Here is a 26,529-nt window from a genome sequence, read left to right on the forward strand (position 1 = left end):
TGTTGAAGCTAAAGGGCTACTTCAAAATACATATATGGCACAGTCCTGCAGACAGTGCAGACATCAATGAAAGCTGGATATCTCAGCAGCTTGAATGGGATATATAGCACTATAGGAATTGCTCTTGATTTTGTTCGTTTCCTTGGAAAAAAGAAAAAGCTGCACTTACAGGGTCTCCTTTGGGGCCTTGGCTGACTACTCCAGGAGTCTAGAAAAAAAGGAAAAGTAATTAAATTAAGAAAGAAAATCAAAATAAAACCAAAAACTGAATATATATTTAAAATATATAGATGGATAGATAGATAGATAAAAATATAAATATAAATATATAAATATATATATATATAAAAACAAGAGGAAAACACATTTAAATATTGGAATATAGTTTTATCAAATGAATTAAATTTATTCTTATTCAGTATATTTAAAAGCTGTGGGGTTTTCAGTCAGTCTTTCATCTGCATGTTCACGGTTCATCCATAAAGCTACACCTCTCCTGTAGGCAAAAGCATGGCACTAATGAAGTCAGTAGAGCTTTGCCACTGAGTACAATGGGGACAGAAGTCCACTGTGGAAAGCTGTAAGGGCCAGTTTTCTTCTATCCTTCTCAGTCCAGCATGTTAAGTGTGATAATGTAGCTAATTTTAATTTCTCAGATCTACTCCTCCAATTTATTTATTTTTCAATTAATAATTCAGTTACATGTTAATATCTGGATTCTCCATTAATACCTCAGAACAGTTTTAATGCATTCAGCTGCTACTGGCAGCAAAGAATATTCAGCTGAAACTATCTTGGATCTTTCAAGGTGGCATTTCCCTATACACCATCCAAGGACACCATCAGCAGGACAGCTTCCAGTGGGCTGACCAAACTCTTATATATCGAAGACAGAGGCTGGAGGAAGTAGTCCACATGTCCTTTATTACCAGGAACTGATTACCAGACTGATAAAAGAGTCTCTAGACTCAACAAGAGGGAGCTGTGCTTAAGTCTCCAGCATGCTTGTATGTACCACTTGTTTACACCCCTAAAACTGTTCAGTGAAGTAGCTCAGGTAATCCTGGAAGCAGTACAGTTGGACTAGCATGGTGCAACGAAAACTAGGTGATGTATTTGTATATGACATTTCATGTTTAAGTAGATATACTATAGAGCTGCAGAAATACATCTTCTCCCTTTCTCTTCGATATACACATCTCTTTCACTCTCTTATCTTCTGGATAAGAATCTTCAATGTGCCTGTGGAAATCTACATACTTTAACAGAATCTCATGGATCTTAAACAATGAAGGATGAAGTGTTCAGATAATCTTAGAGCTCAGTATAGCTGGCTCACTCACTGAAGTGGTTTAGGCAGGGGACTTGACATGCACTAACATTCTTGATTTTCCTGAGGTTAAGTTGCTGCAATCCATTTAGATAATGTTGGTATCTATAAACAAGATGATGATAAATTAGGGATGTAGGGCTTGAATCACCTTTCCTTTACAGGGCACTAAGTCAGCAATAACTCTGCAAAAGGAAGTTTACTCTATGATGATGGAGAATTGAGTTGATAAAAAATGCAGACTTGCAGTATGCTGTGAAAATTGTCTCACTTTCTTTATCTCTGTGTTGGCATTATTTTCATGGATATAGATTGAGCATGCAGTCAACAAATAAGCTGTCTGCATTATTCCTATGCTTCTCCGTAAAATGAAAAATGTAATGGCTAATTGTTGCCTTCTGTCCCTTTCTACTATTTATCTGTGCCTGCTGCCTACATGAAACTGGGCTGAAGGACTTCATGCTTTCAGCTGCATAGCCGAAAGGACTAACAAGTATTTATCAGATTTGGTACTAATTCTCTGATAGAGACATATTCTTGAATTTAACAAAAAAGATAAAACTCTGTGAAAGTTCAAGCTGTTTTTTTACTTGATTTGGCAAAATTTGCCCATCCTAAGTATTTGCCTAGAGTCAGAAAGTGACAAGCTTAGCATTTAAAAGAAAAGTGTTTAAAAGCACCTAAAAGAAAATGAATTGAGGTTGACATGGATCAAGAAGGCGGCAACACCAAAGTAACAACATTGAGAACAAACTTACTCTTGTAGGTTGTGGCGTTGTTTGTGGACAAACTGGACAGCACTCTCCAAAGGGAATCTCTGGGTTGGGACAGTCCAGCTCCTGGTCGTCACAGATGATATCATCGCAGAGAACAGATCCCGAGTCGCACACACAGATTTGGCATGGCTCTGGTTTCCAAACATCCCTGTCAGCATAAACCTGCCCAAGATGGGTACATCCTGCGACTGGAAAGAAAGACAAAATAGTGTTCAGTATTATTTCAAATGTGTTTTCCAAATCAAAGGTGAATAATATGAAAGCTGTTAGATAGTCTGTTTTGTTTTCTATTGTAATATAGTTTATGCGTGTGAAGTTAAAGGCTAAATACTTGTCTTCAGACACTGGGAGGATCTGTTACATTAATTGCAGAGTCTGCTCTGAATCTATAAATAGAAATCAATGGAAACCTCCTGGAGCTGATCCAAAGCCCAATTAAATCTGTGATAATCTTCCGACTTGAGTAATTCCAGTGTCAGACTGAGTTACTGTGTAATTAGCAATTGAATTCTCTGCTGCAGCTAAAAAGCAATCGTGCCAAATCTCTCAAACAAGTGTATCATTGGCCCCCATGTGCCAACATGAGCACTTACACATGGATGCGGAATAAGCCGTCTGTCCAGCATGAACTCTTGTCGCTAGCATCTTGCATTAATAGCTAGCACCAACTGTTTTCAAAATGTTTTTTGAAAGCCAACGTATGCAATAGATCTAAAAGAATGCTCACATTAATTGCCCAAATGGTTTGCAATTAATGTGTCATCTGGCCTGCTCAAATGTTGCAAGTGCCTGTATTTTCAGAAAAAAATATTGTTCATTTGTAATATTCATGGCTTTGTGAATTCCTTCCAAAAGCTATTCTACTGATCAAATTTGTGGTAGATAATGAATTTGAAGAAACTGATGAAAACCAGCTTCAAACTTTAAATTTTGGGTTTGTATTTTCTTAGAGAAACAAAATCCAGAAAGCCTGGTCATTTAAGCAATCAATATGAATATAACATTACAAAGTTAGACAAGTTCCTTGTAACTTTTGTAGAAGTTATTAGAAGTCTCAGATTGCAAATATAAGTATCAGTGAAAGTCTTCAATAATGGAATAAGATTTTTTTCCATGAATAATTCAAAATAATTCCGTTTACAAACACAAAATTCTGGAGAAAGAACTATTTGTGTACCTACATCATCCTTAAAACTTTAATATCAGAATAAGTTACCTACTATGCATCACCCTTCAAAAAGGAAACAAAGTGCCGAAAGATGTAATTCAAAGTTCTGACATTAAAATTACCACTGGCTCCAGACAGAAAATTCTGAATGCCATCAAATTCAGATGGTCATAATGGTCATAATGGTCATAATTATGCAGTATGAGACTGAGTCCAAATTTATAGTGCAGTCCATCCCTATGGGTTATGCAGTCCCTTTTTCTTTTCTCACATGCGGCATCCTTCATCTCTGTTTTTCCTCTTTTCCACTACTTTTTTAGCACACTGGCCTATTTTTTCTCTTTACATTCTTTGTTTTTCTTTCTCTCTGTATTTGTGGGTATCTGTTTCCACACCCACGCCCATGCTCTTTGGCATGGTACACTCTTGGATGCGTTTCCTCTCTTCTCATGCTTCTTCTGCTTCAGTCCCCTTTTTCTCTATTGGGTTTCAGCTTTCCCATAACATGTAACTTCCCTTTTCATCTTCCCTGAATCCTCTTGTCTGTTGTACCTGAACGGTTCACCTTCTTTACTGCCACACACTCAACTGACCTTAGTTTTTCAGACTCTGCTCCCTTCCCAGTGTCTCACTCAGCTGCTTTTCCTCGCCCGTGTTACCCTGACTTTTTCCTCTGTATCACCCATGAAATTCATCACCTCCTTGTATGAGCGCTGTTGGGGCAATGGGGAATACAACCAAGACCTCCTGGCTCACTGAGTGGAGAACCAGAGGGGGATATCAGAGCAGGGCACTGCATGGGACAGGAGGTTTCTTTTCCCAATTTCAACCCCACTACAGGCTTTCTGTGTACACCAACTCATGTTATTTCTGCACTTCAATTATAAAAGAAGCAAACAGGAAAATGCTGACTTGTCAAGGCTGACACTACTTATGGTTAAGAGTTGGCTTTGACCACCAGCTTGATTAGAACAAGAAGATGCAAAAAGCGTCAAAAAATCCTTTTCAGGCATTTTCAAGCCAGTATTTTTTTCTGTGCCTGATATCAGGCTGGGAGCCAGTATTTTACCTTCCTTTGACAACACAAAAAATCTTAAAATCTAAAACATTCCATTGGCATATGAAAACTAATCCCCCTCAGACATTTTCTACTACTTAGAAATTAACTTTTTCCTTTTCCCTTCGCTTCTCCACCTTTTGGACCTCACCAGAAACCTCAGATCCTGCACAAGAGAGGTGGAGAAGAACTGCTAATTTCCAGGACGGCATCTTCCTCACACACACCATGACACAGGGTCACGGCATCAGATGCTGCTTCAAAGGACACCGCTAACAGCCACTACCTCTGCAGAGGATCTAGACATCCTTTCTTAGTCTGCCAAGCTAGATTTAGTTTCTAAAGAAGTTACTTGGTTTCCCAGCTCTCACGCCACAGAATCATGTCAGTGAATCCCAGGTAAATAAGCTGATTCTCTGCTTAATTAATTGCTGACTGTTTCTGTGAGAACCATTTTCCTCCTTTAAGAAACCAGGATTTCACTGCGGGCACTTAGGAAAAAACCAAACTGCCCAGCCTTGACAAGAGTAATGACAAATGTTTCCTGACAAACAGGAAGGCTGAAATGTATTTTAAAAATGAGAAGTGCAGTGTTATGAATGAAATTTTTTTATAGTCTCTCTAATGACTCATGAAAAAACCTGAATTATAAAGTGGCAAAAGCTGAGCAGCTCAGTGTACAAGTGGTTCGCTGTATACAAGAAGACCTAGAAAGCAGTATACTGTAGGAGGCAGAACACCATCAAAGCTACTGGGGAGGTTAGAGCTTGTTATCCATCTAAAAGGAGCTGGCTGGATATACCCCAGAGAGCATGGGTGGGCATAGATCCACTGCATCTGAGAGCAATGTCCTCAGCTGTCACTCTGCTTAAGCACTTCCCAGCTCCACAGGTTAAAATGTCCTTCTCATTTACAAACATAATGAGGAAGGGAAGAGATCATTTTTCTTTAGTTTAGGGCAAAACATAGTTTATACATAACTGTTAAATAAAAATACTACGATACAGATCTAAAAGAATTAATACCGTTACTGTGTGCACATGTAACGTACAGGTATAGGAATTGCATACGCATAAAAAAATGCATAGCGCACACACAGTTCTGTACCCATGAGATGTGTTTGACTATTTTTAATATTCAGATTTTCAGCTCTTGGTATCACTCTCTTAACCTTTCAAAACCACAAATTTCTTTTTTAACTATGTGTTTAAGACAGCAAGGTTCTTATTCACTAGGAAATTCATATCCAAGAATTTGCATTTCCACATCTTAATTTTTTCTTCATCCTTACTTCAACTTCATTGATTTGTTTTGTTGTTTTGTTATTTCCAGAGATGTGATCCTGCTGCCTTACAGTGAAGAGGACAGATCGAATGGGGAGCAGAAAAGGGCCATCTTTCCCATATTTTTGCACTGCTGGCTAGAAAAGATTCTGTTTTGAAGACCTCTGCTCTTCTCTGAATCAGAGGCTTTTCTCAGTGACCAATTTTTCACACTGAGAATACTCACCTTTCCATGTTTTAGTTAACAATATCAATGAAAATCATGGAAGTTTAAAATGTGTCACAAAACGACTGACATAATTTCACAGTAGTAAGGAAATAAAGCAGATTTCGCTGCATTTTTACAAGGTTGTCATTCAGTTATTCTACAGTAGATGGCACCATTTAACAGAAAGAAAAGAGACAAAAAATCGAAGACATCTGGATATAATGACATTCATATTTGCTTCTAACTTTCTGGACATTGTTAAATGAATTAAGAAATAAGCTAGGAGAGCTGCAATGAAAATCGTTGTGGCCTTTGGCAGAATGAAAGTATTAAATAGGTTTCCAAAGGAAACTTACATCTGGGAAGACTTAGTCTGTTCAAGACACCCCCTCTGTGCTCAGATGTAGATCTGTGTGTCAGCATGTTATGACATAATGCATTTTGCATTGCTCATAAAGATTAACCATTAGCTCCAAAATCCTTTGGAAAGCTGATTTGTGCTAAAGCACTGGCAAGTAACGTATAGGAATAATAAGGTTATAAAAAAGCTGACTTGCCTACTTCTAGACTTGCAGTAAAACAGTCACATACTTGCCTTAGCCAGCTTTTATTATTGATTCCTAAACATACATATTAGCCTAAGATTTATAAAAATATTCAACAGCATTCGCCTATGGCAATGCAAAATCTTATTGTTCTTCCCAAAGCCCTAAATACGGTGGCTATACAGCACTTCACTTCTATGGCAGTTATTGCAATGGTTTGTTGGAAGCTGTGTCAGTCTTTGAGTCATTGTACAAAACATTAAAGTTTAATATTTGAAAGCCTGAATAACTTTGCATTTATGCTGTTTACTTAGCATTCACATTTTTAAGGATTTTGCTGTGAGTAGCATTTCCCTGGGCCAGCCTAAAAAGTGAAGAAAAGAAAAAAAGAGGCAGCATAATCTTCATCATATGCTGGTTTTGAATTATTTCCCATTTTCTAAGCAGACTAGCAGCTGTATGTAAGCAGACCAATAGGGAAAGCTGAAAGGAAAATCACCATTTAGTCTCAAAGGACCTGTAAGTATGGTACGTAAAAGAGCCCAAATGTGTACAGGGGAAAACAAATACGGTCATTGTACGCCCGAAGGATGACATGTCATAGGGACATAATCCCCATTCCAGTGAGGTGAATGGGAATTTTTTATCTAGTGCTATGACCTGAGAAGCTGACCTGTTTTGTAGTTGGTTTTGGCTTTGCATTTGTGCAAGCACCATGATCATGACTTAACCACATTCATATGGCAAAAGGAAAAAATCTCCTAATAGTATCCTCAAAAGCCACAGGCTTTTCCACTTTGGACAAAGCAAATGTCCAGCTATTGCATTAGTAGCAGACTCACATATCCCATTTGCAGAGATGTGACTAAATGGTTAGAAATTAAAGAACATCTTGAACTTGTCTGGTTCTGCCTCAGAAAGGGCAATAGTCCACACAGAAGTGACTCACGATCCCCCAGCAGCCGCTCAATGATGGCTTGGGAAGCAAAACCGAGGAGCTTTGATCTGCGAGAATCTGATCACAAACACAATGAGTCAAGCAAACAGTTTTTGCTGTTATTTAAAGTGAATCTGGTAAAGGGTAAAGCACTGAGATGAAGGAGGCCTTGCCTCTAACTTTGGCTGGATCCAAAGTCTGCTGAAGCTAAGAGGGGTCTTTCTGTTGCTTTTTATGGACTTTTAACTGTACAAAGCCTGTGCTTCCTTACTCTGACCTGGTCTTGGTCATTTGCTTTACAGGATGGCTACTTCAAAAAGTGTTTTTACATTTCTTCTATAGTAAATACATCTATTTATTGTGTATTCCAGCACTGTTTTATACATTGTTTAACCAAAGGACAAAATAGAAAGGAGATATATTGTTCATTTTCAAAGGAAATGCTAGAATTCTCCCCTACACTGGAGTAGATGCAGGAATCCATCCCAGCGTCTGCAGCATCTCTGCTTTCCATTTACTGAGCAGAAAAGAATGCCACAGCGTCTACCTCGAAGCAAATGGCTTGGGCTCCCTGTCTGGAATTACGATGATGTTTATAAGAAAATCAAACATACTCATTCCATCCCATGATCAGTAATGGAAACAGACGGACTCTCATAATGAACTAATTGGCTTGCTGAGCCAGAATGGCCTTGTTTGTCTGCATGTTCTCCTGTCAGGTAAGTGCTGAGTACTTGAAAAGTCTGAAATAGTGTCTGTTTCATAGGAGTCAGGAAAAGAGGTGGAAATATAAGAAAAGAAATGATTTAACAAGATTTTTTTTTCAACTGCAAGGCCTACAGACATTCTCTCAGCTGGAATAGTTAAGACAATTCCAGCTAATTGTTAAAACAACCAGCTAATTAATTGAATCCATTTCACATGGTGCATGAGGACATAAGGGCCAATTTGGGCACACCTACCTATTAGGACATTTTCAGATTTAATGGTACTGACGTAGTATTTTGTAAGGCTTGTCCACCATGTGATTGGAGGTATCAGGAATGACACCTCAACTGACAAAACACTTAAATGCAGGCTGTGAAAAATCAGAGCAGGTCCATCTTAAAAATCCTTTCCTGCTCCGTGTCCTGTGGCAGGAAGAACTGCTATCTGGTGGAATGGAAAGGGAGTATGACTGAATGGCTCACAGATTTCCCAAGTTTCACACCAAAAAGGACAGTTACATCCTGTGCTTTCAGACTGCAACCGAAGCTTTCTTGCTTCTAGGGACGCTTGTCTGCCAAAAAAGCTGATGTTTGAACAGTTCTGCCACTGCGCCAGTCCCAGACATTTTCCTCTTTACTCAGATGCAGAGCAAGAAAGAGAAAGCAGCATAAAAGAATGCTGGTTAATCATAATACTGCACTTGTCTGTCAGAGGTATTGCAGGAAGGAGACATGCCCTGTTTCACTGGCAATGTATAGAAGAGGCTGGATTCTCAGGCAAAGGATCATTATGTCATGTAGCCAAACTGTCCTTGCTCTGAGATCCACCCAATCTGTCTTTCAGATTACAAAATAGAAAAAAAAAAGCAGGCCTGCACTGCTACAAAGAAGTATTTGCATTTTAAACAAATCATTGCTTTTCCCTTTCCTTCATCTTTATAAGCTCCAAATGCTGCAACCTTTCTGCAGCTTTTAGAAATTTTAGAAATATCAGGATTAAAAAATATCCTTATGGCCTATTTGCTACCAAGTAAAACACCAAACGCCTCTATTTTCCTTGAAGATTATTGGCTTTTTTCTAATCTTTCAAAGTGTGATTTATGTTAAGAACTCTAATTTTTCTCCTTTATCTTCAGAGGGCTATTGTTCTTCTCAAAGGTAATGTGGTCTAAAGTGGCTGAATCTGTCACATTGTTCTGACTCAACATTTATGTTTCACAAATTGCTCTATTCAGGCACACATGTTGACATCCTTGAATGATGCTCTTCATGCAACTTCTAAAGGTCACCCTGCCACACAAGTGCTGCTTTGAAATAGGGACCAGCGATATCCCATCAGCGATATTGTTACACAACAGCCCCACTGGCTTCAGCTGGTGTCCGGCATGAAAAACAATGGCAGAAGAGTTTTCTTGTTTCAAAACTGCTAATAGGAAAACAAAGTGCAAGGAGGGTTTTTTGTTTGTTTAGTTGGTGGGGTTGTTTTTGGCAGAACTGCCATTTCAAACTGAGTCATACGAGGGGCGGGATAGAGCAGACTGCTGTATATCTGTCGCCTTGCTTCTTTTTTGGGGTTGCCCAGAGAATTGTTATACCTGTTTCTGAACTTAAAAAAGTCATTTTGAGAAAAACATCTGATGGATGCAAGAGATGGTTATACTACTTTTATTGTTAGCTATTCCTCGATAACATCATGGCCTAAATTGTTTTTTTGTAAGGGAGGAAGATATTCCTGAATGACCAACTGTATTGAGATGTTATTCTGGGATTTCCTCTCCAAGGTCCTCTCTCAATACGTTGACTCTGTAACCCAGACAATTATATTTATACTTCTGTCTTTTTAGTAGAGATAGACCTGTTTTGCTATAATGTGCAGAACGTGTATCATTCATTCCTGATTAAGAGTAAATGCGCCTGATCCGAATCTCCCTTGATTTTGGGCTTTGGATCGGACCTAAGGAACATAAACTTTTAATTATTCCAGAGGGAACTGAAGGTCTTCAGTGCCTGACAGAATCAAACCTTTTAATAAGGGTAACCGTTTGCAGGACACACAGTAAGTAAGAATTTCATCTTAATTCAGTGCATTCAATGCCTTTTAGAGGGACCATTGCATAATTTTTCAGTCACTCTTCCAATTATTGGTAAAATGCCTATGAGATTTTTCCATCCCCTCTGTTCTTACATTAAAATACTTTTTGGCACATCACCTTTTGTGTCATTTGGTGTCACTCTAAAAATAAGCAGCAGGCTGCAATCACTTTATTTGTGGCTATTTAGTTGTAGCGCTGGCATAAATTCTCACTAGTCTACAGTAATCTGATTTTAATGTGCTCCTTGTCTTTAGAATGAATGATGCCAAATGGCACAAAGACTTGTGTCTAAGTCTTAAACCAAGCAGAAACTGACATAAATTCAAGGTCTGATGTGATTACTGATGATTTTATAGATTTATTAGTTTCTTTAAACGTAGATCCTGCCCAATCCTTGGGCAGTCAATGAAGACTTCTACAGTAAGAGTCCAAGTGCCAAGGTAATCTTAATTTTGAACACTTGAACACTTCCAATTTTGTCCCATAAGAAGCTGGTGTAACATATTTCTAAAGAAAAGAAATAGCTTCATGCTCTACATTATTAGGATCGATGAAGTGGAAAAATTTACCAAAATCCAGAACAAAATTTTGTCAGAGCTTTCAAAAAAAAAATCACTCCCAAGGTATATCTCAAAGACATATATAATTCTGTGTTTCTGATTTTAGCTAGGACCACAAATAGTTTATAACATTGGAGGGGTCTTTGCAACATTTCTTGCAGTAGGCCTGTCCTGGCAAGAATAAAGAAAAACTGGAGAAGTCATTGTGTACAAGCAGGTTTCCCAGACAGTACAACCAGTCTGACAGATCCAAAGCATCACGAAGGTGAGATTTAGCTTCTGAGCTACTAAGTGAAAGGGAACCATTGGAAATTGATAATTGTTACAGCTTGCTCTACATAGCACCTTGTGTAAAACACTGAACTAAAACTATTAATTCAGGATACTTTGAGCGTCTCGCAAGATAAAACCCAAAGGCTGTGTGGGGAAAAAAAAATGTATTATTTTGTTTTTCATTGCCTAACTTTGTTATTAAAACAATTTTTATCAGGTGATTAAAATTTCACATGGGACATGATCTTTTCTTTCCCCTTAGCTCAGTGAGAGGGCTAACAATTTTATGCAATGCTGTTTCTGTGGTTTGCCTTGGAAGAAATCAGCTTGATTCAATGCTTCTCTCCTGAGACTGAAACAGATGGGAAATGTTACAATGCAGTATAGTACATATGGCAATATCATTTATATTTTCAGATACATTGGACAAAGTCAGCCCCAATATAACTCCATGGCCATAGTGAATTTACATCAGAGATGAGTAAAGCAGCAGGGGGTCAGATTCTACACTAACATAACTCCCTGCACAATTTTATTGATTTCCCTGTAATTTCAGAAGTTGGAAGTAAATGAAGGGTTTGGTTCTTGTATTTCATATTCCAGTGATGGAATAAAGAACTCTGGCGTATTGTCTAAAGAAAAGAATCATATCTTTGGCTGCCAATAAATTAAAGGTATTTGTAATTCAGAAGGTCAGGGGGGAGATTCTGAATGCATAGAGCACCATTAACCTAGTTTCATCTGCAAAAGAGTTTGTATTCATTCACTCCTTATTCCAGTTTGTACTAATTCACCCCACATCCATTTTGGACAGTTTGTTGGATACAGATGGCAGTATTTGAAATTCTTCTTAATCTGCCTCATAGTGGATATTAAATGGCTATTTGTGCACTAGATACAATGTTCTTATTGTCAACTTTCTAAGGCTACTAAAGTGAATATTGTGAGGGTTTTCTCAGGGTACCACAGACAACTTTCTTAATTTTGGGGCCACTTCTAAGTATCAAGTTCTATGCCTATTTTTCAAGCATGAAAACCTAAGCATCTTCCTAACTAATTCCCTTGTCAGGTGAAAATTTTGGGGCAGTGAAGGGCCTGCACGCACAGAGCTGATTTTTATTAATATCAGAGGTCAGAAGCATCGCTACTGAAGTGGCTGCCTGAAGCCTGGCACACATTTAGCTCTCCTTGCTCCGTGCAGCAACAGCACCTGCTGGCACAGGGTGAAAAACAGCTCCGCGTAGCAGAAGAGGGCTAGAACATCTTCAGCAGACGTAGCCAGATCCACCAGAGTTTATCTGCCGGAGTCCTTAAAAGGTATGAGTGGAAGAGCCTGAGCCAGGGAAAACCTGATAAATTAAGAGGCTCTTTACTTTTTTTTGATTCTTCACTGAAAGAAGTTTACAATGTTCTTTCTCTCTTCAGCTACTCTAACAGGAAAAGAATCAGTTGGACTTGAATGCCTCTCTTCTTTCCTTTTTCTTCCCCACCCCCCCCCATGTTTATGCTATTCTGTTCATACAAAAAAGAGGGATCTACAAAGAGGACCACCCTGCCAACGACTAAGCCACCAACAGGCTTAGAATATTGTGCAAAGAATCTTCGAAAAGTCTGAGCAGATTTCAATTACTCTTTTCAAAGATTTGCAATTCCCACTACACAGCCTATTGTTTGCTTTCACTAGGACATTCTTCTCTTAAACAGCTGGCACAGAATGACTACTGCTCTGTAGGGAAACAAGCAAACACCATACAGTAGATTTAAAGCCAAACACAGAAAAAAATATATATTTTTTAAAAAGAGCCTCTCATGAACATAGAAGTGTTTTCCAAGATAATATGAATTCTATTTTTGCTGCTTATAGCTGAAGGAAAGCATGGGGGATGTAGTTCATTCTCCTTTGATGCTCAGCATGGCTATTACACTGAACATCAAAGGAACAATGAGCGGTGCTTCCCATATTTTCCATTAGCTGTGTTTGGGTAAGCAATTGTTTCTTTCATGTCTGTTTGAAAAAGAAGCTGCAGTTTTGCTCTTGCCTCTTTTCCTAAAAGAAAATGGAAAGAAGGAAAAGAGAGAGAAGAAGAAGCACAAAAGGAAAGAATAGAGGCAAAGGGATGTTTGCAGTAGACAGCCTGCTAATGCACCGACTGGTCACTGGGCGTGAATTGCAGGGAATTTCAGTGGGAACTAATTATGTCCAGAAGTTTTCCAAGAACTGCCAGTGTTGAATTGCTGTGGGAAGTAGTTTCCAGACACAGATCATCCTTTCATATCGACTTCTGCAAACGTGCATGGGGTGTTCCTGCGATTCTGCTGCCCTTCGCAGTGCTGGGGCTGGCAGTAAAGCAGTGCCTGAAGCCACCATAGCAGCCCACAGAAGTTTTGCACATGGAAGGAAATCTTTTGCTGCCTGGCAGGAGAGCAGAGGTGCCTGTGCCACCCTCCAGGGTGGGATGCATAGTGACTGAAAGAAAAAACCGGCAGCAGAAAAGGATCGGTCTCCTGTGGCTGTGCATTGCTTTATGTTATGCTGAAGGCCATTCTGGTACAAACTTGGCAAAAGTCTTAAATCTACGAGTCACATCCCCCATTTCTTGAGAGTCATTTGGGTGCCCCTTTAGCTGCAAGAGAAGGCCTAGGCTTTCAAAATAACAAAACACATTTGGCCTTAAAATATATATCTTTCCATTATCATCACATTCTTCCTGTTCAATGTCCTATGCACGCTTTCCCCTCCCTGGCACACATTTCTTCACGGAGTACTTGTGTGAATCAAAGCAAGACAAAAATGCGCAGACATTGTTAAAAGAGGTACCGTGGTACCGTTTTCATTCTCATTCTGATAGTTCATGTTTAAATGAAGGGTTTGACGTAAATGAGGGAAAATGGAAGTAGTCTCTTAGCTAATCTGAAAGGAATCTCTACTGCTGTACTTTCACTAAACAAAGCCAGAAGTCCTGGAGCTGAAGTTTATCCACACTAAAGCCAACAAACGGTTGTTGTTGGAGGGGGTTATATCATGTTTTCAATTGTCATTTTGACATGAAACAGGCAGAGGTTTCAACTTTGCAAACTCGGAGACAAGAAGATTGGCTCTGAAGTGAAAATAAATAAATAAAAACAGTGGTTGGAAGTAGGTTAGGTTTTCTCAAAGCAAAATGGAGAGAACCTTCCCTATGAAATACAAGATGAGAAAAAATAATGACTGCTTGAAAATATAAATGTAAAATGTAATTTATTATGCCTCTGTGTGAAAGATGTATTGCTCTGCAGTCACTGATGGAACTCATTCCTCCTTGCACCCTTTCAGCATTTAAGATAGAATATGCACACCTCTCTATCTCTGTTACACTTACAGAAGAGACTTTCTGACTCCTGTAATATGTAATTTTTTACTGCCTGTGGACATTATCAGTTCATCAGCCACAGTCAGGAGCAATGTAAGGGTTAATCTTTGAAATTGTTATATAGTCTCAAAGCAATGTGAGAAATATTAATGGCATGGTCCCTACACATAAATATGGAAATCTTATTTCCTTGAAACACAGTGTCTGACTCTGCTGAATGGAGAAAGATCAGGAAATTCTGTGGGAATTCCTTATAGATTTTTCCAGAGACAAAGCATCTCTTGTCAGGGAAGCCATGGAGAGGACAGGAAGTAAAGCTTCACAAACCCTGTGCATCGAAAGATTCAATGGAAGAAAGAAAATCCATAGAAGAGTACCTGTCCTGCAGCAGTAACTAAGCCAGAGCACTGGCTCCCATATCTAATAACAGCATGGCCATCAGAAGCCAACTGCAGTGAGTCACATTGCAGCATCTCTGTAACAGAGGTAACACCTCTGTAAGCAGCACAGCCCCAAACAGCCTTCTCTCCAGTGGAATCCACTGGGTCCCCTGGGCTGGAGATGGACAGCATGCTTAGGGCCAGGGGCTGCAGCATTCTTCTGCACCCATCCACACTCCCCTCAACAGCCTGATCTGAAGCTACAGAGCAAAACAACACTTCTTGCATGACTCCTGGAGAAGGAATCGCGTTGTGCTCAGTTCTCCTTCTGTACAGGATATATTATCACGGTTGTGTTGAAGGACGGGTAGGCTGGTAAAGTATTGCAGTAGGTAAAATGATGACACTAAAATTTCTGTTCCATTTTGGATTGACGGTTTTTTATCATCTGCCTAAAAACAAAATCAGAACATTTGTAGACATACAGGTGTAAGGTACTGAACTCTAAACCATGTTAAAGTTGTGCAATCTACAATTCACCAAGCTACCACAAGGAGAATGAGCTAACAGTTGTCATGGTGAATCAGAAAAGATTTTATTATACCCTTTTCAAGATTGAGGTTGGGTTTTTTTTTTTTGGGTGTTGCCAATAATGAATTGAATTTTGCTCCATCACATTAAATTTCTGCAATGATGTGGGAATTTAATCCAGTTACTTCAAGACCAAAAAAACCCATTTTGTTAGCAACATATCTTTGCCATTGCCAACAGTTTTCCTTTTCTTAGCTGAGATCTTTTGCCTAGTTTCTTAAACAAGCATGACTAAAGAACAGCATAATCTGGAGTATTAATGGACAGGACCATTGCACTAATTTCCACTTCTGTGGGTTTTGTCGAATTATTACTTCAAACCAACAAATTAAAACTTGCAACTGTTACAGCAGCTGTGGCTTGTGCTCTTCTCCAGATTACTAACCTACCATAAACACACGAAGAGCAATATAGTTTTCATGGTGCCCGCTAGCCTGGGAAAGCATGCTTTGTTATTGTTTCCCCCTACTGGTAGGCTGAACCTTTCAACTCTGAAGACATTGCTTTTAATCCAAAATGCTAAATGACAGTCTGCATCATTTCCGTTACTGACCTACAGCATACTTTCCCAATTATGAAGCCAGGTACGTCCCATTTTCTGCACATTTCTGATTAAAACGAGGTTTGAACAACATTAGCACATAACTGGGACAATGACTAATAGATCCATGTCACTCTGGTTTATCAGCCAGCCTGTGAAACAAAAAAGTGATAGTAATTCACTCCTTCCTTTCTCTTGAATAGCATTAATTAAAACAAACACCTGGCTGTTGTGTAAGGCTGGCATCAGCTAAGATTTTGCAAGTGACACCTGGCTGCCTGTTACAAACCTCAAAACTTCGGCAGGAGTTGGAAGAGGAAATAGGATCTGCTTGTAATCTGCAGCACTAAGAAGGGAGCAAATGTAATGACTCTGACTGAGGCATGAACCGTAATATTCGTGCCAGAGACAACGCCCTTCTACCTCTGCCTCTTCCCCCTGTAATAAAGCAGTGGATGTTTCCAACTCCACCTCCTCTTTTAAAAAATCAGTCTATGTAGGTTTGGTCTCAAATCAAAAACAAATCTGGAAAATAATGAAAGAGATATATAATGGTCTCATTTTCCTAAGGCTAATGTCTTCCAGGGATGTGTGATCTAAAATGTGTTTATGAAATTTGTCATATTTCCAAGAACATATATATAATGTTTAGCGGGGGTGGATTCCCCAGGCTTTCATTTAGCATGATTTTTCCAGACCAGAAAGGAATGTTTCAGTTTTCCTAAGCATAACCTTGCCTGCCGTGTGCTTGGTGAAAAGCAGGAAAAATGGAAGAAGAGCAGCAGACCCCTGATCTTTCATACCTTCACATAGTCCAGGTTACTTATGATGGTGCAATTATCTGTTGGCACACAGACATGCATCATCTGGTTTTACCTTCAAAACTCTGGAGGGGGACTTTTCTGTGTTACCAAAACCTTTGAGGAAAGATAATTTTGACTGTCATTAGCATTACCCTTAAAGTAGCTAATTTATCAACGAAGAATGCATATGTGCAATGTTGCATATAGGTAAGTGCTAAAAATGTCAGTCTGTCAGTCTCACAAATATTCTGCATCTGTGCAGTACCCACCTACTTCATTACCTATCTAATCCTTTCCAATTAATAAAAGAAGAAAGCAAAATGGCTAAACCAAGCTGTTTACAAGTTTTCCTAAAATATCATCCTTCTTTTCTGGGGGATCAGAAGTGGGTGCTCAGCATAAAGAGTTCTTTGCATGCTGCCTCCTGAAACGTACTTATAATGGTTATATTTCATTTTAAAACTGTAATTTGCAACTGAAAGTAATATGAAAGGTCAGTAAGTCTTCTCAGAGATATTTTAGGATTCAGTCATTACCTCAGAAATGAGCTTCCTGACCAAACATCCAAGATAATACTTGCATTATAAGGAAAACACTAAATTACATTAGAGAAAAAAATTATTTGGAATAATAATCCAGAGTTTCTGGCTCTGCTCTCACACTGCTTTTAGAGCAGTAGAGTTTTCCTGATGATCTCAGTGAGGTTCCTCAAGGACTATGGGGTGTACATATGAGAAGTGTCACACTCCAGGTGACTGAGATGTCCTTTACCCATCTCAGATGCAGCTGAGAGAGGCCCAAAGTCATCTTCCCTCCTTTTTGGCACCGATGTGAGCGAGGCTGTGCACGTGCTTCCTTTGTAGTCGGTGGAAACTGCCAAATACCTGCAGTCTGTCTAGCTAAAATTTATGCTGTCTTCTGGAAGTAGCTGTCTTGATTGACTCTACAAACTCAAGATAAATGGGATGAATGTAAGCCGTAAGACTAGCAAATGCTTGCACAAATTGTGCTGGCTGGGCAGAGGATGGGTTTCTTTCCTAAAGCAGCATTCAGAGTTCTTACACTTTTTGGTAGTTTAATATGCAGGATGTAAAGGTGCCTTCAAATGCTGGAACTGAATATACATTGCTGGAATCTGTATCATCTGTCACGTCTGAAGCACCAGCTTCATGTCATGTCAGCCACTAGGAGGCATTTTATCTCGAACACGGGTCAGGGCTTGCAAATGCCTTACACTAACTTGACATACATCAGAAAATCTGAATTGTGTCAAGATGATTTCATTTGCAGGCTAAAAGCATCCTAGTGGGTTTCCAGGACATACAGCTTTTGTTCATGGAAATCACCGAAAATTACTTGTTCCACAATATCCAGATCCCAAGCTTTTGAAGAAGTTCAACCTGAGGCTGTACTCGAATCTCCATTCCTAGTTATTACAGCAAGACAAAGAAACACATAGCCCAGAGGTACATCTGACTATCCTAAACTTAGTGTATACTGAGCAGTTTCCTTAATATCTTGCCAAGTCTTGTCTCCTGGCAGGCTTTCCCAAGGAAAATTTTATATTGACTTACATTTGATACTAACCATATAAACATTTTTCTTGACAAGACAGAGCATTTTAGCATGTCTGGAAATTCTCTTTTGAATCGTGGAAAATTTGGCTTCCCAGTCCATCACTGCCCTGCACATGGATTGGTGATGCTAATAATGAACTCCTTCAATTATTATTTTCTGCGAGAAAAGCATATTCAAATGTGTGGAAAGGAACATTCCAAAGAGAGGACAGAATTCGATATTTTGAGGGATAACCAGTGTTTTATCAGCCTCTCTGTGTAACCTCATCCCTGTAAGTAGTATGGAAGTTAGCCCAGTAAGGAAATGTTACTACACCATGAAACAGGAATGTGGCAGAGAAATGAAAATACTCCCTCACACTTCATTTGTATATGTTCTTCTACCCAAAATTTACCATTTCTTGAGTCAAATATGTGTTGCACCTTAGAAATGTCCAGGGATATGACCAGAGCAAGGGAAAGAGACCTGGCACTCAGGGGGGATTTGTTCATTGGGAGAAATAAAACTGATGTTCCTTCTTTTTATATTGGATGGTTCCTTTGTTCTTATCCCTCTAAAGATATATATATGTATAAAAAAATATACATAATGCATATTAAATATATGCAACATGTGTATTATTTGCTGCTGTAAGCAGAGAAAACTCACAGCATACGTTTGCTCAAATTTTATATTTTCTTCACTGAGGATTACTGAAGAGACAGTTTATATACTGGAAAAGCAGAAACAGAAAAGCATCAGTTCACAGTATATGATGTTTATTCTCTACAGAACATCTTTATATGCCTTGGGTTTTTTTCAGATACTTTACACGGCTTAGCCTGTGTCTGTGCCAGGTGAGGGAGGCTGGTATTTGGGCACGCTGCTGTTGCAGATGATGTTACCTGATTTGCTCGTGCACAGAGCCCTCTGAGCTCCAGCTGCTCCACTGCCAACAGCCTGCTGGTGGACTCAGTCACCCCCTCTGCAGAGGTGCCTTTCCAGGTATGCTGCGGCAGATAGGTTTGCCATGAAATGGCTAAAGTAATTGTTTTCATGATTTGTATCATACAGACTAGGGTAGGGTGTGGTTTTAAAGGCATTTGGCTTTCCTTTACTGCACTACAGTTTATTTGGCTACTGCTTATCAAGTTATTTGTAAAGTTATTTGTTGCCTTGATGCAGGAATAAATACATTGCAGATCTTTTCTAGTTACAAGAAAGAAAAATGTTTTATCTTGAGGAAGGTCTGGCAATGTCTGGCAAGCAGGAACACAGCACATCCAAAAAAGGTCAGCTGTACTTGTGGAATGTCATCTGTTTAACTTAAATACTCATACCACACTTATCTTCACTCTAAGTTGGATTATGGTATACAAAGTAATTTTTATCCCTCTAAATTCCATGTTCATTTGGGTTTTGGTGTTCTCGCTCTCTGTAAACATGCACGCATATACTCGCATGGACTCCCAGATACCATCAGCTGCTAATCAGTCTCGTGAGGGACTGAAACAGCCTGCAGATGCACAATTCAAATATTTCAGCTGAGGGAATTAATTTACCCTCCTACTTTATGTCAAAGTGAAAATCCCGTAAGCTGACATATTTTCATATATCACTCTTAAAAACTGTTTCATCAAAATTCGTTAGAATTTTAAGGTTGTTTTCCGCATGCAAATTGTTTAAACAAACCCCCACGCTGCCAGTGGAAAACACACAAGTACAAAGGAGAACTCCAAATAAAAAAGCTGGAAGCAAAGACTTATTGCTTGTGACAAATAACTTCCACGCTGCACAGAGCTAACAGTTAAAATGTTATTCCAAGAGTTAAAAGAAATAGTTTAAAAACTCTCCAGTGTCTGTAATAGGAAAACAAGTAAGAACAAGAACAAATGCAGCTAAGGCAGACAGCACTGTACAGTCCTTTTAACCGCAGAAGAAAGCAAAGCGAGGAGAAACCTTTGGGATGGTAATGAAAACTCCTGCAGCTTTCAGCTTCAGCATTAACTATCTGACTCTGCTGAATTAGTGAAGGAAAAGTGTTCTGGTGAGATTTGTGAATACACATTTCTTACAAGCGATTAAAATCATTGGTGAAAATAAAAATAAAATAAAAACATTAAATCATAAGAAGCTTGAATTACTCACCGTCTTGTTGTGCCAAAATAACTGAGGGTTGAAACACGGCAAGAATGAGCAAAGTTACTTTTTGCACAAAGCTCATCATGTCTAAATATTAGACATGAGACTCTCTGTGCAAAAATAAAAATGGGGGGGGGGAAGAAAAATCTATTCAAAATAGCAACATCGGTTGTTCCCTGCCCTTCCAGCACCGGGCCATGTACAGAACTCAGCCACAAGCATTCCCCAGCTTTGGCCTTAAATAGGAAAAAAATTGGCTTACTTTACTTTTCCACCCCCTTTACTGAAACATGAGAAGACGACCCATCCCCTAACAGTAAATGAATGATTAATATTTCTCTTGGCTTTACAGAAGAATAAAGTCAACTAAACAAGATACACAGCACATCTGGAACTTTTGTGTGCATACGAAATGCACACTGAGACTGTATATGAATAGTTAGTGTGCGCTGTAAGTGAGATATATGCATGTGAAAAAGAAGTCCTATGGTAAAGCCTCTGTGGTAAAGCATTTTTTCATGTTAATTAGGAGTCAATGGGTACAGCCCAAAAAGGATTTTTAATTTTTAGTGCTCCCTAACAAAGATAAAAGGTAAGTACCTGATGTGGCTGCACAAACTGAAATAATCCCAGAAGTGGAGGAGCAAACCTGGGTATTTCTGCTGATGAGCAGAGTTAATGAAAGGGAGGCCTGAAAATTGCAACACTTTGGTTCCAGAGCTTTTCTCACCATCTCTGCCTCACACCATGATTTTGTGTGACCTGGGTAGAAAGCAAAATAAAAAAAAAATTGTGAAGAAAACAAGATCCCAAATCAGAAGCACCAGACTCCCAAACTAAAACTTCGCAAATAATTCAGTTTGATGCTGCCATTACAACATTTGAACAGAATGCAGAACAAGTACCACCTTTCGCTTTACTGTTTGCTCCTCAAAGAAGGTATAGCAGACAAAAAAAAAAAAAGAAATCTTGATACTACTAATGCCTTTTAAGCCTAGTTCTTTCTTTATTCCATGCAAAACTTCACTGAGAATAAGATCAGAACACACACACTTATTTTCCAAATAAGATGGCTTAAGCAGTTTTTGTTATAAATGTAGTTTTGTTGAGAATGTAGCTTTAAGCACAAGTTTGGGAGACTCCAAAGTGATTGCAGAAAGCTGTCACAGTGTGCATCTCTGCTAAAACAATGACCAAACTAATTGCTACTCTCAGTCAATTAATTTGAGTCAGGTCATTAACTGCAGGAGTGCTCATTCATTTGTTCTTAAGTTTTGCTGAGATTACAGAGACCCAGGGAACCATCCCTCCTATCAATAATTCATTAATGTCATGAACTGTCATCCCAAAAAAGGGACCCATATTTCTGTATGCATAACAAAATAAGAGCAGCTTGAGGTTACCTTTTAATCTGATAGGTATTGGGTCTCGTTTCAAAACCTATTTATCTGAAATACATTTGCACTTAAACTGGAAGGTCCTCTTCTGCTGGGGTCACCTGACGTGGAAGAGGTTGAAGCAAGTGTGAAGAGATCTTAAATAATTTGATGCCACTTTCAACATACCCTGAGGTTTCTTCTGTGTCTTATACGCTCATAAGGTATGAATGGCTTGATATGTTTCAAAGGAATTATACACCACTTTTGTGCATGAATTAAATACCCCCGAATTTTCCACATTGTCTGTGTTGGGATGGTGGAATTATTTCATACAGTTTTGGTTTTCATATCCAGTATCATATTATTTAACAGGTTAGGTTATTTGGTTTATAAACTTCAAGTAGCTACAATCAACAAACAGATAACCACCTCCCGTTGAGCTATCCTAGAATGTAAGACAAAATGCTTCAAATTTTATGCACGGGCCTATAAGGTTTTCTTCTCTTTTGGAGTTATGCTCAGGATATAAATTAGAACCACAATATCTAATAATACCTGGATTGATTTGTTTGGCTCTCTTCAATAGAAATGTACAAACAGACCACTGGATCCAAACCATTCTCAGCTATGGAATGAGAATTAAACTAAATTAACCGTTTATGAAAATCGCATACAGATCAGTTTTTTATTGCCACTCTGTTTTCTGTATTAATGCCTCCACGTTTGTCACTGTAATCGTTTAATTTACATGAAACTTAATGAATGTTACATGGTAAGCATTCACATTTAAACAGCCAAGGAAAAAATAAGAGAAATGTGGTCACGGTCTTTGACTTAAAGCCACTTTCATACTGAATTCTACAAATTTTTCAGCCCTTTTGACCACAACAAACATTTCTGATACTGTCCTGGTTTCAGCTGGGATAGAGTTAAATTTCATCCTAGTGCTGTGTTTTGGATTTAGTATGAGAAACCACGACAATTTCTTAAGTTTATCCTTTCAAAAAAAGAGAACACCCTTGGTGACTCCCTTATTTTCACTAACGCTTCCCTTCAGTTTTTACAGAACACCACTTGATTGTTTGAGTAAAATTTAAATTCTAAGAACAGTTCTGGATTGTTCACTTTGGCTATTAAACTTATCTCTAACTAGATTATGAACCCAGATTTATCCATGAGACCTACTATTTCCCATAGGCTTTGGAGCATAAATCTGTGTGCTTGAATTTGTACAGAAATGAATCCTGAGGTTTCTGGATAGAAACATAACCAATAACACTTAATGCTTATATCCTGTAAAAAACAAAATAACTTATGGACCTTATCTTCCTTGGGTTCTGCAGTATATTTGCTGTGGTTCAGCAAATAACGAATGGCAATGCTCAGCTACACTGGAATTTCTCATTAGTGCTACCTTCACATGACAGTGGTTGTAGAATTTGAATTTATAATTCTAGTGTAAAACCACGAGGCAATTGCCATTTACCATCATGAGTCAATTCCTTTTGATTGGGTGTTCACCATTTTGTTTTGTTTTAATTACCTGGCCTGAACAGACTGTGGCACAACAACTTTCCTTGAACATCCGTGGACAATTCCTCTGCGCAGAAACAGGCCCCCTAGAAACCTAGCTGTCTTGATTCTTGAGTCTTGCAGGCAGTTTTGGAGTATTTAGTAAGTAGCTCTTAGTTAACACTCACCTTCCCAGGTACGTAACATCTTGGCATCTGGACTAAACTGGAAAAAAGTACTCATATCAGAATCGAAGCATTTTTGCATGGGGGGACATGGAATAATTACTTGTAAAAGTTATTGAACGTATTTGCGCTTTACTGCGGATACCATGAAAGATGTGTAGACCAAAACTACTGACCAACCTTTAAGTGAGGTGACTGGAGTATTCATGCTGCTCCTGCAATTTGGGATTCCTTGTGTATGTTTGATTCTTGAGGTTAGTGACACTCTGCCTCAGAAAGACAAATGAGAGACACGCTTTTCCATATGCATTAGGTGACCTCTGGTCCACCTCCCCAAAAGGTCAGTCCTTAAGCAAATGATCTAAGTGTTACTTTAAAAGTTCCCGAAGTTCTGACCTGTAGAACAGGCTGGCAGCTATCCCTTGTTTCCAAGAGAGCTTAATCTGAACCGAGAACCTTCAGTTTTTGTTGTAATTACCCCTATGTCAGGAACAAGATATTTATTTTTTGTTCTGTGTGGATTTTAATGATAGTAAGAATCTCAACATTTAAAAAGGGGTGTATAGTTTCACAGAAATAAAACACTGCAAATAGTGCAAATAGTGACCAAAAGCACAGGGAGGAAAGAAAAAAAAAAGGCTGCGTTTAGGTAAGTGTAAAGAAACTTTTTTTGCCGCAGATTGTACTTAGTCAACCAACACACGTTGCTAAAATGCATCTATGACATTGTTTTCTCTTAAAGGCCACTTTTTTAAAACATTTGACCTACAAGAAAAGCTGAATCTAGAGCCACTAAACAAAAAATAACCCATGCATTTCTTTAACCATTCCTGTTTATGAGCTAGAAGTAATGCAAATTATGACTGATGTCTTAACGGACAATTACAGGAATTAAGGTGGCCAAGTCAATAAAATAGTTTCATTCGTCTCCCACCTTTCCATTTTCACTGAAATTATTTCCTAAGACAATGGGAAGACGCAGCCTCTTGTTCACATGCGCTCTGTTTTGAGCTTTGCACAGCTTCAATGGTTTTCACAAATGAAAATTCTCTTTTTTGCAAAAGTCCTGTGCAGATTAAATAAAATCCTTCATCTGAGTCATGTTGGGAACTAACTGTGTTACAGCACAGCTGTGAAGGCTCTTAAGGCAGAGCCAACATTATGACTGCATAAGGGTGAAGCAGACAGCACCCACAGCATTTTCTCTTCACAGCAGGAGGGACACAAGCCAAACCAGTTTAATGACCTTTGGGTGTACTGAATGCTGGGGAATTCAAAATCTATGGCCAGGGCGTGGTTCTTCTGTACTGAACACGCACCTACTCTTGTCGCCAATGATGGAATCTGTTAATTTAGAACATTGGCCCAACGCCTTTGTGAGGGTGCTCCTCCTTTTCACTGAGGTGTCAAAATTACTTTGCAAGGAATCCTTTCTTCTTGTCTCTAATTCAGGATTTCCACTGTATAACTGAAAAAACCCAGACCTTCACTTTTTAAAAAAATACCACAGTCCTATCGACCTAAGGAAGTAGTTACAGTAGAAATGGCTACAAGACTTTGTGGCAGGAGAGCGTCCTGTAAAGACAATTTTGTGCTCTACAACTTGTGGTTGTTGGACATCAAAATAACATAAAATGGCAGAAAATATTTATAAATTTAAGAAGAAACTTGGTTGTTAATTTGTGTCTATATTTAGTTTTACACAATCACAAAAAATCATGTTTTGCTATATCTCTAAGTAACAAAACCCTGTTAAATCCATCAGAACAGCAGTCAGAGAATGAATTATCGTAAAAAAAAGTAGGTTATCCTTTCTACCACGGGGGTTTTGTAGAAAGTGGGAGTGCATCATGCAAAACAGTCATTCTGTTGGCTCTGCTCAGGGACCAGTTGCTGTCTCTGTTGTCTCTGCTCAAATCACTGTTGCTCCAGACAGTACGCGTAGTTCCCAGAAGGGCTCAAGAGTACTGTACTTCATTGGTTCATATGGGACCTCAGCATAGAAAGGTTCCCGGTTTTAGGCTTCAGCACTAGAAATCCAGCCCATTTTATGAAATTTTTTTTTGTCTTTTTAAAATAAAAAATTGAACAATAACTGTAAGATACAGCCAACATTTTTTAAAAATTATTGTTTCACATTTTTCTGTTTGCTGATTTATTGTTTTTCTAATGAGGGAATAAATATTCTTGTTTGAGTTTACTAAAGAATAACAAAAGGCCATCCATACTCATATGACTCATCCTTTAGAAAAAACAGAAAACAGAAGAACACAGGATTAGATGTTTTAACTCTTGATCTGTGTTAACATAATTGGAAGCAAAAGAAATTACCAAGGCAAAACAATTGAATTTTTGAAAAAAAAACTATTCTAAGTGAAGCCCACTGGAGACGTGCAAGTAGGTCACAGAACATGGCAATACAAGAGTTTTCCACTAAAAATGAAATCCCAGTCTGAAAAAAAAAAGAAAGAGCAGTCTTCTGTAGTGTCAGACCAGTTTTCACTGGCTGACGGTATGAGGCAGGTATGACGTTCTTTTCTGGACTGTAAGTGCTCCATGTGTCCCAAAGAGCACACTGATTTCCTAGAACGGAGAAACAGCGTCCAGCTGCTTTTCTGGAAGGAGGGGATGTGTACCACGCTGGGGCCAGCCCTGCTGCTGCTCGCGCCGGTGGGTGGGTGGCCTGGGAGGCTGACTGCAAGGATTCTCTCGACATCTATTTTATGGGATTTCTTCTGATCCATGATCTCTTGTCACATTCTTTTCTATGCTGTTAACTCTAGAATATTGTCATAGAGCCCATAATACATCTGCTATTGGAAAGTGGCGGCACTTACAAATTAATCTGTCCAATGTCATGCATAAAAGAACAACTCGAGACCTTAGTTTAGATATATGGGTTGATCTGTTCTGCTTTTCAAAGGTAGCTTTAAAAGTACCTTTCCTTTCAAGATGAATCCTGTTATTAAATCACCACCTGGTATTTGAGAGCCTCAAAGTCTGTACTAATAACATCAGGTATAATGGCAGATAAAGAAGATATAAAAAAAAAGATTATAAATAGGTATGTAGTTACACTACTGATCTGAACTCATTTTATGGCTAAGCTCTATATGGGCTTGCAGGTTTTGTTTTAATTACAGAACAGAAAA

At 38.7% G+C, this 26,529-nt stretch overlaps 1 protein-coding gene across 2 annotated transcripts in view; it reads right to left on the reverse strand.

Annotated features, from left to right (window-relative positions):
* COL3A1 (collagen type III alpha 1 chain) overlaps nucleotides 1-20,522 on the reverse strand; it is a 53,177-nt gene extending 32,655 nt beyond the window's left edge. For both annotated transcript variants that reach the window (XM_075153682.1, XM_075153681.1), the window contains exons 1-3: nucleotides 20,308-20,522; nucleotides 2,089-2,294; nucleotides 170-208 (exon numbers count right to left, since the gene is read on the reverse strand). In XM_075153682.1, coding sequence (XP_075009783.1) covers nucleotides 170-208; nucleotides 2,089-2,294; nucleotides 20,308-20,386 — 324 coding nt within the window. In that variant the 5' untranslated portion in view covers nucleotides 20,387-20,522. The remainder of the gene's footprint in view (nucleotides 1-169; nucleotides 209-2,088; nucleotides 2,295-20,307) is intronic.
* Nucleotides 20,523-26,529: the final 6,007 nt, after the last annotated feature.

Source organism: Calonectris borealis, chromosome 6, assembly GCF_964195595.1.
Source record: "Calonectris borealis chromosome 6, bCalBor7.hap1.2, whole genome shotgun sequence".
NCBI lineage: Eukaryota > Metazoa > Chordata > Aves > Procellariiformes > Procellariidae > Calonectris > Calonectris borealis.